The sequence below is a fragment of the Indicator indicator genome, chromosome 13, assembly GCF_027791375.1.
Source record: "Indicator indicator isolate 239-I01 chromosome 13, UM_Iind_1.1, whole genome shotgun sequence".
Lineage (NCBI taxonomy): Eukaryota > Metazoa > Chordata > Aves > Piciformes > Indicatoridae > Indicator > Indicator indicator.
In genome coordinates this window covers 6,011,857-6,027,507 of record NC_072022.1, presented here as the reverse complement: position 1 = coordinate 6,027,507, position 15,651 = coordinate 6,011,857, and the positions used below count along the sequence as shown (strand labels likewise).

The window sequence follows — 15,651 nt, the reverse complement described above, 5'->3', positions numbered from 1 at the left end:
TTCCCTTACACTTTCATTTTATGATTGCTATTTTGATCCCCTTTCAATCTGGGGATTTTTGCATCTTTCAAATGCAAAAATAAACAGCAGATTGCTGAACAGTTGTTATTTTAAAGGGTATATTTTCCTGTTAATTCGTGCACAGGAATCACCTTGTGGCATACCTATGGCAAACGTACCACCGAGAGAAAATAAGAGAAGGCTGCTCTGCGGCACCGTGTGCTGTCAGCAGGGGAATTGACTGGCAAGCCAGCCGGTCAGCGCCGCTGGTGCCAGGATGCTGACTGCAGTATTTCAGCACAACTGCAGACGCCTTTGGAGGGGAGGAGTTACCGTAGCCACGAGCTGAAGCAGGATGCCTCACAAACCAAAGTTCAAGGTGAGATCCGTGCTAGACGGTAGCTGATTTAAGAAATTGAGTTTTTGTGTCTTTCTTTGTTTTCTCGAGTGCATAAAGCAGTAGTGAGCAAAAACGCTTGGAGCTTCTTATTGTGCAGGGTCTCTGTCTGATACTTATGCCCACACTCAGTCTTCCTCCCTGTACTAAAGGCAAGCCTAGTAAGGCTGTATAATTTCCTGTTAAAAATCTGACATTTACAACACATTTTAATCCTGGTGACAATTAATGTTTTGAGGAAAGGAAATTTAAAATGAAAAGGGATATTAGTGATCACCCCCCTTAGCAGTACATAAGCTCAGGCATTGCTCAGTAAGGTTTCAGGATGCCTGGATGCTGCTCCCTGAAATTCTTAAGACATAGCTAGAAATAGCTGTATACAATTCTTTAAGGGTTTATCCTGATTTCCTAAATCAGTTTTTTTTGGTGTGTATTTCTAAATACAGCAGAGTACGTGCCTGGATAAATATGACTAAGTCTTATGTATCTGAAGTCCTTGGTGAGGCTGATTTTAATCACAGCTGGAGCAGATTTTGACTAATATGTGAATATTTTGACTAATATGTGAATACTTACTTAAAAAAACCCAACCAACCAACCAAACAAAAAAAACCCCACCCCAACCCAACCAAACCCCCAACATTCAGATCAAAGAAATTATTAAAGAAGTAGTTTTACTTGTAAGGATCTATGCAGTTCAAGACTACTGCTTACAGATCCTGCAGAAATCTCTTTATGTAAGCTATTAAAATGATTGCTTCAGAATAAAACAATAAGAATAGGGTAAGAGAGGACATTATAGATACCTGGAAATTTGTGAAAAAAATGGAAAACATAAAATGTTCCTCAAGCCCAGTTTTATATCTTTCTATTACCTAGTTACTGCAGTTCTGTAGATAATGACAGAAAAATAGTTCTTTGGGGCAGAACTGCTTCAGGGAAATATGTTTCATGAACGGCAGGGTAATGAAATCTGTCTCCTGTAGACAGGTGGACCTGCCTGTGCCACTGTGGCTGCTCTTGCCCAGGTGCCTGTACCATGGTGGCAACACGTCCCAGCACCACCAGGCTTTCCTGTCCCAGAGCCCACAGCCACTGCAGGAATCAGTGGGACTGGTCCTGTATTGCAGCTACTGAGCACAGCATGGACAAGTTGCATTGGCTGGTGTCCATGTCTTCCTCCAGGTCAGCAACTGAGCTGCTTGGACTTCTCAAAAATGCTTATAATTGTTAGAATTATCTTCTTTCAGCACATGTATTTTCAGTATGTTTTAGCTTAGATATATTTCTTAATGTACTACACTTCCTTTGTATGCTTGCCTTTTTGTTTTGTTTCGTTTTCTAGGAAGTAAGTATTTGTTTATTTTAAAAGGTAGATGAGTGCCTTCTCATCTGAGTTTTCATCTATAATTTTCAAAGTTAGGTTTACTATATCTATCCAGAGCTTTCCCTATTCTTTCTTCTCTATTTAAGCTTTTGTCTTCTTTCTAGATTAGATACTCTGCCCCAAAGAAGCACATCTTTGTCAGGAAGAAAGGGATGTCAAACTTTTTCCTGATCCAGAAGTATTTTTAGTACCCAATTTTCAACAACCAAAGCTTTTATCTGTGGGCTACTCTCTTCCTTCACCTGGTGATTCCAGGGGTGAGCAAGCAGTGACAGGCTGCTGGGTTGAGCTGTGCTGCCACTGCACCCAGAGATTTCTCAAGCAGCCAAGGATCAACTCCTGGCAAGTTTCACATAGCCAGATTTTCATACGTTCCATAGGCAGACCTGAGGCCCTTGCATTTTCTAAAATAGTCAATAACAATCATCTTACATATAATTTGAGGGAAGGTTGGAGGGGTTTTCTGTATTCTTCATTCAGAGAATCCTCCTCAGCATCTTCCTGGACTGCAAACTCAAAGAATTAAATCTGCTCAGATGTGCTCCTACAGACCATTTGAATTCAGTAGGTCTTGACTGTAACAGAAAGCACAGAAAATGGTCTCCCAACACCTCACTCTGCTCTGCTGGACTCTGCCATTTATGCAGCCATGTGTCATATCTGTCTGCAGATTGCATGTGTGATGATCTCCATGGTGACTTGGGCACTTGAGGCAGAAATATGAGCTGGTAAGTCAAGGTTACTCTCTCCCTCCTCCTTTCCTCCTAGTGCAGCACAGGTGATTACATGACCAGTGCTTCTCTGGGACAAAGCACAGCCAGACTGGTTTAATCCTCCAAATCCAGTTTTAAACCTTCATATGGATCAGCAGAGCCCTGCATGGGTGGGTGGTGAAGGGGAGGGTACAGGGTCATTGTCTGTATCTGGATGTAAGCATGACAACTCTTGTAGGGGAGGCTGATGTTACACAGGTGGCATACAATGAGAAGTCCAAGGTAGCTTTTCCTGCTCTATGAACATTGACTGGGGGCCAGCAGCAGGGAAATGCAGGTAATTAGCTCTTCTGTCTGGATACTCTGAAGAAACAGAAACATAAATATTGAATTAAAAAGATGGAGGTCTTATAGTCTTAGAATACATACATACATTATAAAGCAAAATTTTGGGGTCTACGTGTTCAGTTAGCCAGTGGGTACATTGAAGTTTTGCTTCTTTGTATTCACAGAAGACTTTTTCCTCTTTCCATTGGTGCAAATGACTTGAAATGAATGTTTTTCTTGTTTGTTAGCATCATCTCCCCCTGTTGTCCGTCAACATAAAATGCAGTGTTCTGGAACATGAGAAAGGCAAAACATTTCCTCCAGTTCTTTGTAAGCTGATATGAAGTAGACAGACACCTTCTGAAGTTTTGTGCATGCTGTGCTCTTTTTTTCTTTGCTGCAACAAGAAAAGCCTTTTCTTTTTAACCTGGCTTCCTTTGAAGAAGTAACTCAGAAGCTTCATGGCCTCTCAAGGTAAGTGCATCTATAGTCCATATTTTTAGATCATGTTTACAGAAAACTACAGTCTTGTATGTTTCCAGCAATCAGCAGTCTGATGAAATGAGAATTTCAGGCTAAAACCACATCAGCCAAAGCACAGTTGTTTTGCCTGCCTTTAATTTTTCAGAAGTCAAGAGGCTCCCAAGGGAATGAAAATCTATACTAGAATGTTATTTGTTATAAAACGTTAGTGTTTGCATTCAGCCAGAAAATTGTTTGTATCTGAGTGCTTAAACCTGTCAGTGCAGAATATGTGGGAAGGACAGGTGCTGAGCCAAGGGTACCACTATTTTTGTACATTTCTTTCCCATTCATGTTGAAAATATCAAGTCAGCAAATGCTTTTCACTCAAAAAAGTGGTCAGAGTCCTGATAACCACATAAAGAAAATAAATATCTGAAGAATAACTGAATTTAATCAGGTTACATCTATCTGGGTTTGTCTTTGTCATGTATTGCCCTTTAGCAGCAACTGGTTGGGTACTCAGGGCTATAGGCAACCATTGCAGCATGCTGATCTACCGGCCTTCTAAACTGATTTTCTCCATGCTTTCAAATATTTCAATTAAGCAGAAGGACACAAAGATTTTTTTTTTTTTTTCCTCATCATGAATGCAGCTCACAGAGGCCACTTAGTTGTGATGGTCAGAGGGAGACGTTGGCCCAGGGAGTTTCAGGAGCTTCTGTTTATCTTTGCCATATATTTCCCCTCTTTGTTGCCCCCAAAATACTGAAGTCATTCTGCATTTACAGCAATAAAAGCAGGATGTGCTCCTGTCATATACTTGTTTTGTGGTGGTTTTTTTGGTTTTTTTGTTTGTTTGTTTTGTTTTCATTTTGCTGATCTTTAGCTACATAAAATAATCTGGGTTTGTATATTTTGACTGCATAGCTGATAACAAAACCAGAAAATATTACACACCATTATTTTGGATTTCGTAATGAAGGAACTTGATCATATACTTATTCCAGGAACAAGTAACTCTACAATAATTTGTCTGTACAGAATGCTCACTGTATCACACAGTAACTTTTTAGTTCTTACATATCATAAATGAAATGGCAAACATCCACAAAAATAGATGAAGTGTCAGAGTAGCTCACATTGTCATCAATATTTAATGCATTTACTGTTTGATTTTTATACAGCTTAAAATTTGACAGGTAGAGCTGCAATTTGTTGTCTTTTTCTCTCTTTATTATTGGAGAATAACACTTGGCCACTTCATGGCATTTCATGTAACAAGAGTTATGGCAGTAACAGAACCCTGTGAGGTAAAATGATGCAGAAGAGCATATGAAATATTTATTACCCAGTTATACATTTTTAACAGGCAGCTACAAATTAGAAGGGGTTACTTCTTCTTCCTGTGGTCACAGACTTTGAAAGCAAGCAGTGGCTGCAAAGACAAATTAAGATCAAAATATGATTAAATGATGAATCAGCCACAGTGAGTTCAAATAATGTCAAAGGATCTCATTTTAAACCCATAACAGCAAAAGAGAACTTCAGACTTAGAACCAAAGTTCCTTCTGGACCTCAAACCCCATCATCATATAGAGATAAAAATGATGTTTGAGGACTGTTTTACTGCCAAAGCACAGGAGTTCAGGCTCAGCTTTAAACAGGGATTTGCCATTTATATGTGGAGAGCTTCAACGTGCTCTTGTTCTGGCAGAGTCAGTGTTGCTGAAGGCTGTGGAAAGATGCTCATAGTAAAACCAGCAGGAGCTTGTTGAGAATCAAATGGCTGAGGTGGTCACTGCACTGTGGGAGACAATGCCTGTGCATATGAAGGGGTGTGGGCACACAGGTACCTGTAACAATTAATACTCCCATTACCTTCACAGTGCTAGCCAACATAATCATCACTGTGTCCTAAAGCATGTGTTTGAAATAGCAAACCAGAAAACACAGCTTAACACCATCTGATCTTTTCATTAAGATAGCAATGAATAATACACTGTAAGAGGCTGTGTAGATTTTATTACCAGGGTTGTAACATCCAGCTTGGGGAATCTAATACCTCTTGAAAGGTTATCTCTAATTAAGAGAAAATATGCATGCCCTCAAGAGGCTAGAAAGCAAGCCCTCAGCAGCTCAGTGTACTTTAGCAGCTCACAGGGAGCAGAGCTGAGCAACCTGTTCAGAGGAGGTTGTGGCTATCCTGTGTGTGAGTCCAGGCCAGCTCCAGCCTTGTCACACAGAGTGCTCACTGTCAAAGGAGATTAGACACCCTCCAAGACCAAATCTCCCAGTTTAGCTTCACCTGCAGTGATGCCACTTTGGATATTCTAAGACTGTTTTCTAGAGTGGATCAGTGTGGGACTATCAGGAGATTTGTTTCAGATCCTCACTCCTGATCTAAATTAAAATGCTGATACAGGTACAGGCAGAATGTGATATTATTGCTCCAGTTTTGATCCAAGCAGCTAGCTGCTATTTTGGCCCTGTTCATTCACAGAAGAGTTTAAGTTGGAAAGGACCTTGAATATCACCTAGTTCTAACCCCCCCCCCGCCATGGGCAGGAGCACCTTCCACTAGATCAGGTTGCTCAAGGCCTCCTCCAACCTTGGCCTTGAACATCTCCAGGGAGGGTTCATCCACAACCTCCTTGGGCAACCTGTTCCAGTGTCTCACCACCCCCAATGTAAAGAATTTCTTCCTAATTCCCAGTCTAAATCTACCCTTCTCTAACTTAAAGCCATTTTCTTTCATCCTATCACTACAAGCCGTTATAAAAAGTCCCTTCCCAGCTTTGTTGTAAGCCTCCTCAGGTACTGGAAGGCTGCTATTGCTATGACATCTTGTCTTTTCTCCTGGCTGAACAGCCCTGACTCTCGCAGCCTGTCCCCATAGGGCAGGTTCTCCAGCTTTCTGATCATCTTTGTGGCCCTCCTCTGGGCCCACTCCAGCAGTTTCATGTCCCTCTTATGCTGGGGGCATCAGCACTTTACACAGTATTCCAAGTGGAATCTCATAAGAACAGAGGGGCAGAATCACCTCTCTCATCCTGCTGGTCACACTTTTGATGCATCCCAGGATATGGTTGGCCTCCTGTGCTGCAAGTGCACTGTTAATTTTTTTCCCCTTCTTTTTCTGCAGAGTATCAGCCACAAGCCAACAGATTCTTTAAGGATTACTCCCTTGGTTCTTCTGACCTTCATGAACAGAATAAGTCTATTGAACCAACGAGTCTCTGGAAGCAAACATCACACACTCATAACTTGCCACCAGGTCTGGAGTACCTGAACAAGGTCTTGAATCTTTCCAAATGTTAGGACTGCTTTGTTTTCCTCATAGAGCTGTTTGATATCTTATGGGATGGGATTGTTGCATCTTTTTCTTGGGGAAGGGACAGGTGGAGATGGAGGGGCTTTTTTGCTGTTTGATATTACTATGAAATAAGGAGTATAGGATGTCAAGTCCTTCCATCATTGCTGTCACTCATTTTTATAGAAACTCACTTGTCATGCATGCAGCTCTCCTTGCACCAGAAGCATGGTTTTCTTCCCTCTAGGAAGTTTTCCAGGGCATACTATTACCCCTTTCTTTGTCCTGTCAGTTTCCTTCCAGCTTCATAAGACCTCACCCTCTTCCTTTCACAGGAAAATTTATATCAAACTCCATCTGGCCTCAAAAAGACTAAACCAAGCAGTGTATGAAGGAGTTGTTACCTCCTTATAACACATCCTTTGAGGAATATGAAGGAGTTTTCCTTCTGATAGTGCTCTTCAGGTTAGATAACATCCTGGAGAGGCAACCTCCCAAGAAGACAACTTTGTGAGTATGAGCCTGGCTGGCTACAAACCCACACCCACTCTGTGTTGGGTTGTGGGGCAGGAGAGGGCTAGTGACAGAGGGAAATGCTTGAAAATGGCAGCAGACAAGTACAGCAAAGGCAGGTTATGGAGAGGGAGCACTGAAGTCTTTTCTATCCTACTGCAAAACGTGTGACTGTTCATCTTGCTCTGTGAAACCTCTCAGCTTCTGGAGCTTGGATCAGTGATGGTCTCCAGCTCTGCCTCAGAGGTTTAATCTCTTCCTATGTTTACTTTATTGGGAGGGTCAGTCCCTGCTACTGTTTTGACACTTACTCCAGTTTGTATTTCACATATGTCTGGATTCTGCCCCTCTCTCATATGCTGAGTAGCACATCATACACCCTGCCTGGTATGGACAGGAAGAAAATCAGACCCCCAGGCTGCAATTCTGATACACAGGCTGCTGCTGTGTTTGTGTTTTGGTTGTGCTGGGAAATGTCTAGGTCTGTACTTTAGATACACATTTCTAGTGGTTTTGTACAGAAGCAGAAATTGAATGTATTTTGTATTTGGAGCTAAGTTACTTAGTTAGCTAATGAAACTGTGAAACCCTTCAGAAACAATGTTTCATGTGGAGTTATGATTTTCATTTCATGGTGCCCATGCACAAAATGATATGTGTTGTCAATTACATGAACATTTGCTCACAGACGGTGGGAGCTACATTTTTTAGTCTGAAAGTGATTGTGATAGTAAATACTTGGCAGGTTAGTCTGTACAGTCTCCTGTATGGACATGAATTATACTGGAGATTTACCCAGACAATGTAGGCAAACAAATTCTATTACTCCATTTTATAGAAGCTTTCTGTCTGACAGACACAAAAGAGTAAGTTGCTGTCAGAACTAGAACTGGAACTCCAGACCTCATTCCTGCTTGTTCTTGGCCCAATAACCATATCTGTGCTGCAGCCCTCACTAAGTATCCTTAATTTTCTCTACCATCTCTAAGTGGAAAGCATGGAAAGTGGAAGCATGTGTGTGGGGCTGATTAGTTGCATACACCCACAGCTAGAGTTGCTGTGCTTTGCAGAACGTTTTGGTGTGTGATGCTGAAGTCATACTGCCTTAAACAATCTCACACAGGATAGATGGGAGCAGAAAAGAAATCCAACCAGCAGGGAGAGGGCTGCCTGAAGAATGAATCTGGGACTCACATCTGCTAGGGTAATCCCTTAGGATTTATCCTGATGGACTAAGAGATTTTCATATAATGAAGTTGTCAAATTAAGATGTTTCTAGCAGAACTGGGAAATTTTGATGCCATTGGAAAGAGTGAAATACTGTGCATCCTTCTGTTTTTGTGTTTATTGGCAAAAGACAGATCCAAACTGAAATGGAAACAGACTTGTGCTATCAGAAGGATATGGGGAACAGAGAATCTGCTTGAAAACAAGACTGCAATTCTTCAATTTTCAGACTAACGCTACCAGAGAGGGAACATGACAGAGTACTTAGAAGAGTAACCAACTTGTGGGAGAAACATTTAATTTATAGAATTGTATTAGCAAAATGAAGATTATATAGCAAGTGGTTATGCATAAATACAGCACAGCAAACAGAAATGAGGTTCTGGTATTATTTCCAGCAGGAGAGGGGAAGATAGGTGGATAGATTTGAGAAAAATGTATGTTTTTCTTCAAATGTTTGTGTTATGTTTGACTCTATTCAAATTTAATGAATCTCAGAAAGATTCCTACTGTCTTATTCTAAACAGCAGTACTAGGACACAGACATAGGGTTGGATAAGAAGCTATCTGTACTATATCTTAAGGCCAAAGAGCAACATTTTAATGTCTTAAGGCCAGAGGCAACGAAGAGCAATGGAGGAGTTGGACTCGATGATCTATTTGGGTCCCTTCCAACCCCTGACATCCTGTGAATTCACTCTGCAAATACACACACACAGAGTCAGTCTTGCTGAGGAGCAATCTGCTACCTGTTCAAAGTGCCCTAGAGAAGGGCAATAAACTGCTTCAGCCTTGGCAAATGGATACTATGCTTTCTATAACTATCACAATTTCCTGCAAAATAAGGTTAACTAAACCTCATCAGCCATTGTTCGAGGAACTATCCAGCAATCATCATAAAAACTGAGAGAACCTTTTCCCATGGCAGGAATAGACTGAAGAATCGTTGGAGCAGAGTTTTTGAAGTAGCAAACCAGCATGTTTTGCCACCACTCAGGCTTAATCAATTTTGTCAAAGGCTTCTTAGTTCAGGCTTTGTTAGACTGGTCAGATGTACACTTAATGCACAGATGTAAACTTAATTCACAAACTGAATACTGAGAATCAGCTGTGTATAAAGAATTTTAACACATCAGACACTTGTAAACCTGAGGGCTTTAGATGCTTTTACATGCAAGTGCAGAATTCCCTTAATGAACAAATGCACCGATAAATGATGCATCAGCTGCCTTGCAGAAACCAGTGGAAGGTTTCAAGGCTAACAAGTGCTACTGTCATGTTTTCTCAACATTATTTACACACTGTTTACAGTAAACCACCACACAAACCAAAACCACCAAAAGATTTTAACACTTCAGGCTCTTAATTTTCTTTTCTGTGTGACAGTCTACATGGGACAAAGAAATCCATGTTAAAAACAGTACCGAAATATTAAAATATACTTACTATCTTGTTTATTTTTTTATCCAGCAGCAGAGCACTTTCCACAAGAGCTCACACCTCTCATGAAACCTAAACAACAAACAGCAAAGATTCTTGGGAGAAAAATTTTAAGTGCAAATATTTTTTATTATTTCAGTTACTAGCATGAACATTTCAGAGATTAATGAAAGATTTCTCTTTTAGCACCCTTTCTTTGCAGCCTGAACTAGCTGCAGGAGATGACTAGAACTGACAAATGGCTGCAACAGTTTGAATATGTACTAGGCAAGATTTATCAGATATAAAATATACTGATGCTGGAGAGCTGTAACATGCTGGTCTCAAGGTTGCTGTGTGCTTTCTGTCTGCAGCTGTGAGCAATGGCACAATCCTGTGCTAACGTTTGCCCATCAGGAATTTAAGGAAAAGAGATTAGCAAAGCTTAAAGTATCACATAAAACAGGCATAAAAAAATCACATAAAACTGAAAGGTAGACTGAAATTAAGTCTTGCTGGTTTTATAATCTAATGACTGTTCTCTAAAAAAGAATGATGTCAGAGGTACCATAAGCACAGCAAAGCTGGGGATCGTGGCAAGGAGGTTTTTCTTGCATTTGTAACCAAGTCACAGGAGGAGACATTTTCAGTGAGCCAAGGGTTTCTCTAGGGAGCTGTTCTTTTACTCACTCTGCCACCATGACCATTTGCCAGACTTAGGGTGCAGAATGTCCCAGGCCTGATATCAGAGCATGAAAGCTCCTGTGTGCTGTCATTGGCATCATCCAGTTGCTTTGCAGAGCTGCTCAGCAAAGCGAGGCTTTGGGATACAGCTACAGCACATTTTGAGCTCGAGCTCAAACGTATTCACTCCTGAACTACCATGGGGCTCAGCCTCTCCAAGACCAGGAGGGAGGAACAGGAGTGAAAAGTAGGTCTTGTTTCTCACATATATCTTTCCATTGCTTTTTGTCTCCCTCACTCCTCCAGTGAAGATTATTTTTCTTCAAATGTGCAGATGTATTTCATGACCACAGCACCCAACGTCCACTCATTTCAGAGGGATGTCTAAATTGTGACTTGAGATAGCCCTCAAGCACTCAGCTTGTGCACCTCTGGAAGGAAAACAGTCCTAATAATGGAGATGAGCAACAAAAAGAGACAAGTGATCCCTGGCAGCCCCAGACTTTTCTAACACACATCATCTTGTTTGTTTTTGTAAGCAGCTGGACCAGATTATTATTCATCAGCAAGTGGACCTTCTTGAAGGTATGGTGCAATCCTTGTTAGTCTTTAACAGTGCTGGTACACAGATGTCTCCAAAAGGTTTCTAAGTTGCCCCCCACCTCACTGAAATCATTGCAAAGCCTCCTGCTGCCTTGCCTCAGACCTGCAATGTAATGTTATTGTGGTGAAAGCTCACTTTATGCCTGATGTGCAGCAAACCAACGAGGAGGGAAAGAGTACAGTGAGTAATCCCTACACTGGCCCTAAATTCTTTCCCTCAGACACCTCCCTTTAAAATTTAACCATCTTTCCAATCTATGGAAAAATTGAGTGCCTTTAACAATGAATAACATGTTATGATTAGCAATGCAAATAAAGGAAAGTCAGAAGACACAAAATGAAACATAAGAATTTCTATTACATAGTTCCTCAGGATTTCAAAGCACTGTATGAATATAAAGTTCTGTGAGTAAAACATTTCCTCATGTATTTCTCCTATTTAAAATGTCCTTGGCTTGGTTTTTGAATACCTCATTGGATTTAAGTTTTGTCACTCAAGTAGGACAGCCTCATATTGTTACTGTTCACAGATAAGAAAGTAAGAAAAATCACCCAGACCAAAACTCAGGGTCTGAATTCTCTTTTGTGGTATGGACTTTACAGCAAATCAGAGTCTTTGATCTAAACATTCCACATAATTGTTTGCTTGCTTTGTGTCATTAATTCCAAATGATTTTTGACAGTCTCTGTTCTCCAGATTTTTAGAACATAATACTAACCTACATATGCTAATATCATACTGAGGTGGCATTCTACTTGTTTTCTTTATTAGGCATACTTGGCACAGAGACCTCCAGCAAATATGAGATAAAAAACCATTTGGGACAAAGAGTTTACTTTGCAGTAGAAGAAAATGATTGCTTTGATCGTAACCTGTGCTCCCCTATAAGGGCTTTCACCATAAGGATTGCTGATAACACTGGCCGAGAAGTAATTACAGTGAGCAGACCCTTGAGATGCAACAGCTGCTGGTTCCCTTGCTTCCTGCAAGAGGTGAGTGAATCCTAATTGCCTTTTGTCCAAGAATCTCTCTTGCTATATGTGTACAGAATTAATGAGGCCTCCTGCAACCTCTGCCAGGATGGCAGGAAAGAATTCACACCCACCTCTCAGCCTGGGGGACTGAGTGACTTTGTTCAGAGGTAACTATTGACAAACAGAGCCCTTTTGTGAGTTACATTCTCAGCATGCCTCCTCCCTTTCATGGGACCTTATTTTCCTGACATCCCAAATAAAGCTTTTGTGCCTGATGGTACAGTTGTCTCTCCAGTCAGGTGACATCCCAAAACATTGCTTGTTTGACACAGACTAAGGGCTGTTAGTGCTGCAGATGGAAATCACCCACTGTACTCCCAGAGTGTGATGGATGAAACACCCCTGGAGGCCATTAGTGTGTGTAGGTATGACTGGGAAGCAGCTCTCCAAGGAGGTCAATGCTTCGCTCCATAGCTCTGCCTCTTCAGGGCCATATATCTCCAAGGAATTGCTCCAATGAGCTGTGTTGAGTAAAAAATGTAGATTTGATAGAGTATCAAATCTTTTCTCCTTCTTTTTGACTCTATCTAATCTTACATATAAGACGTTAGCTTCTGCTGCAGCTTTTCAGCTTTGTGTTGTCCACTATGTTTAAAACCACTCTGAGACAGCCTTGAAATATCCAGTTCACAATCTGTTAAAATGATATTTAATTGTATTCAATAAATATATGTTGTCATTATATAGGCAATACACTATTATGGACAAATATACTAACATAAAACTAGTTTGTAAGGTTTTGTTTGTTTTTGTTTGTTTGCTAGTTAGAAGTCCAGGCCCCACCAGGCACAATAGCTGGGTATGTTGTACAGAACTGGGACCCTTTTCTGCCAAAATTTACTATACAGAATGAAAGTAAAGAAGATGTGCTAAAAATAATTGGCCCATGTGCAACTTGTGGCTGTTTTGAAGATGTTGACTTCGAGGTATGTTTCTTATGAGTGTCAAGTATTTTGAAGTTTTACTACTTTGAATAAATTGCTCACTCAATCCTGTTAGTCTGTCATTAGAAATATGATGCACACTGCTGTAATTAGGGCACAGAAACACAGCAATGTGAATTCCTGACTTGTACACTCAGATTCCTGCATGTCTTCTGGAGAGGAGTTTCATCCCTGCGTTCATGCATTCACTGTTAGGTGACACATAGTCCCTTAAAGCCTCTGGCGTTGAGTCTGCTTCCTTCATTACTCTCAGACTGAGAGCTATGGGCAGGATTACTGTATGATACATCTACATCCATTAGACCACACTCATCAGGAGAAAAATAATTCTGAAGAGATATTTAGATATTTAAGGGTGGAGAATGAGAGTGGGAGGTGCTTGAAGAAACTCTGGACAGAGTTTTCTGATGTGAACAAAGCGCTTTGCCTTAGTTAAGGAATCATAAAAGAGATTCTGTGTTGATTAACTTGTTAGCCAGATCAGAAGACTTCAGTAGATACTGTCTGAGATTTCAGTATGCTGAAAGATGCAGATGGCTACCTAATTGAGAACCTATCTGTCAGATGTAGGCAGCAGTGGTCTACAGCAATGGTACTGCTGGGACTTAGAGCATATCAGAAACACAGGAGAGGAAAAAAAACAATAATCATTGTGAAAGAAGACCAAAAGTGCTGTAAACTTTCACAATTGCTTTTCTCCACTTTTCTGTCAGCTCTTAAAGATCTTTTCTCATGTTACTCCTAAAGGCAAATCTGACACTAACAGAGCATCTCAATGCTAAGAATAAAAGAACCTTCTGACAACTATAGCATACTCTGTGTGTCGGGGCATAGTCATTAATTCTGTAGAGGTACAATCAGTGTACTGGAGTCATTATACTTGGGTATATTTTTCATTTGTGCAGGTAAAAGCTCTCAATGAGATGTCAACAATTGGCAAAATTTCCAAGTACTGGTCTGGATTTGTAAACAATGTCTTCACCAACACTGCCAACTTCGGGATCCAGGTCCCTGTAGATCTTGATGTGAGAATCAAAGCAGTAATGATTGGTGCTTGCTTCCTCATTGTAAGTATGCAAGCCCAGGAGCTAAATGTATAAAGCTGGGTAGGCTGTGATCAAAGGGGTCTCACTCTCAGCTATGATTCTACAAAGGTGGAAGTGCAGAAAGCCAAACTTGCTACCTAAAAGAAAAATTAACAGATACATTCTAAATTTTTGTAGCTGCTTTTGGTTCTTTCTTATTTGCTGAGCATCTTGAGGTTCCTTTGTTTTTGTTATTAAACCATTTAAATAGCATTCCATACGCAGTTCAGTGTCTTGCCTGGATGGATCAAATATCAACACATGTGTCAAACTTACCAAACTCTTCCAAACCCCTTACCTGTTGTGTTTGAATGAAAGAACGAAAGTTATGTTATTTCTAAATGATCACTTCAAACTGTGAGTGCCATTCCAATAGTTCTGTTGAGTATTGCATGTAAAAACTTCAGGTCATAGGAATTTCCTTACAAAAACTCCGTTGTGAAGATAATAATGAGATAAGAATTATATGAAAGAATGTTCATGTCCAGGGTTAAAGATGAAGTTAAGATGCAGGTTTTCTAGACTTAGAAATTGATGTTTGCTGTGTAGTTCTTTTGCCAGTGTGAGTGTGATAATTTTAATTGCAATGGTTACATCAGAGAATATAAAACAAAAGGATGAAACTATTTAAGTTATTCGCTGGAATGCATTTACTTTAAAATAGCAACAACAGCTTAGACTGTCCTTTTATTGGGACAGAAATATAACTCTAATGGCACTTAAGATTTTCAGATTGTATCCTCCAAAGCTCCTGTTGCTCAGTGAGAGAGGAATAGAAAACAATTGACTAATCTTACTACTGTATGTAACAAATGTCTACAAGTAAGACCTGATAGTGATCATTGCATTTCTGTTCCTTCCATAGCATTCACAATTTGTTTATTTGTAGGACTTAATGTTCTTTGAACACTCTTTGGATGCATTATAGACCACAGGAACAATATAGTATGCAGAATACATTTCAGTAAGTAAAAATGAACATAAATTGATCTTCTTGCTTTGAAGACTTCTATGTCCAGATACTTTCTAATTCTTTTTCATTTTCTTCCAGAAATCCCTTGAGCTTTGGACACGATTTTGAACTGCACAAATCCTTCTTCCTTATAGGAAAAGACAGGGGACTAATGATGCTATTTATTAAACTGTATCTCACGTAAATAATAATTTCCCACTTACATTTTATGTGTGTTGTGGCTAAACACATACTTTTCACACAGAGCACTGTTGCTTTGGAACAGTGCTATTCTCTTCTTTCTCTTTTGAAGTTCTTGCATGGGAAATCATGAAAGATTAGATGAAGCCTTGCAGCATCACTGATGAAAGGCTATGTTTAGAGAAGCCTTTGATGTTTTGCAAGTGCTGGTACTAGTTACTAACCACACAAGGGGGTGTTCTGGGGGTTTTGCATTTTCATGATTTTAGAAGTAATTTTCCCATTTGTTATTTAATTAACAGTAACAAACTGAGATTGAAAATAACAAATACAATGACATCATCCAATGGGAAATTCAAGATGCTAGCTGTGTCAGTGAGTTGAAAGAA

General features: G+C 40.2%; 1 protein-coding gene across 1 annotated transcript; it reads left to right on the top strand.

Annotated features, from left to right (window-relative positions):
• The first annotated feature begins 3,285 nt into the window (after positions 1-3,285).
• PLSCR5 (phospholipid scramblase family member 5) lies at positions 3,286-15,037 on the top strand. The gene is made up of 7 exons (XM_054386180.1): positions 3,286-3,298; positions 6,432-6,583; positions 10,985-11,027; positions 11,818-12,038; positions 12,845-13,006; positions 13,930-14,091; positions 14,999-15,037. Exons 1-7 carry the CDS (start codon positions 3,286-3,288, stop codon positions 15,035-15,037), a joined length of 792 nt encoding a protein of 263 aa, XP_054242155.1.
• The last annotated feature ends 614 nt before the right edge of the window (positions 15,038-15,651 follow it).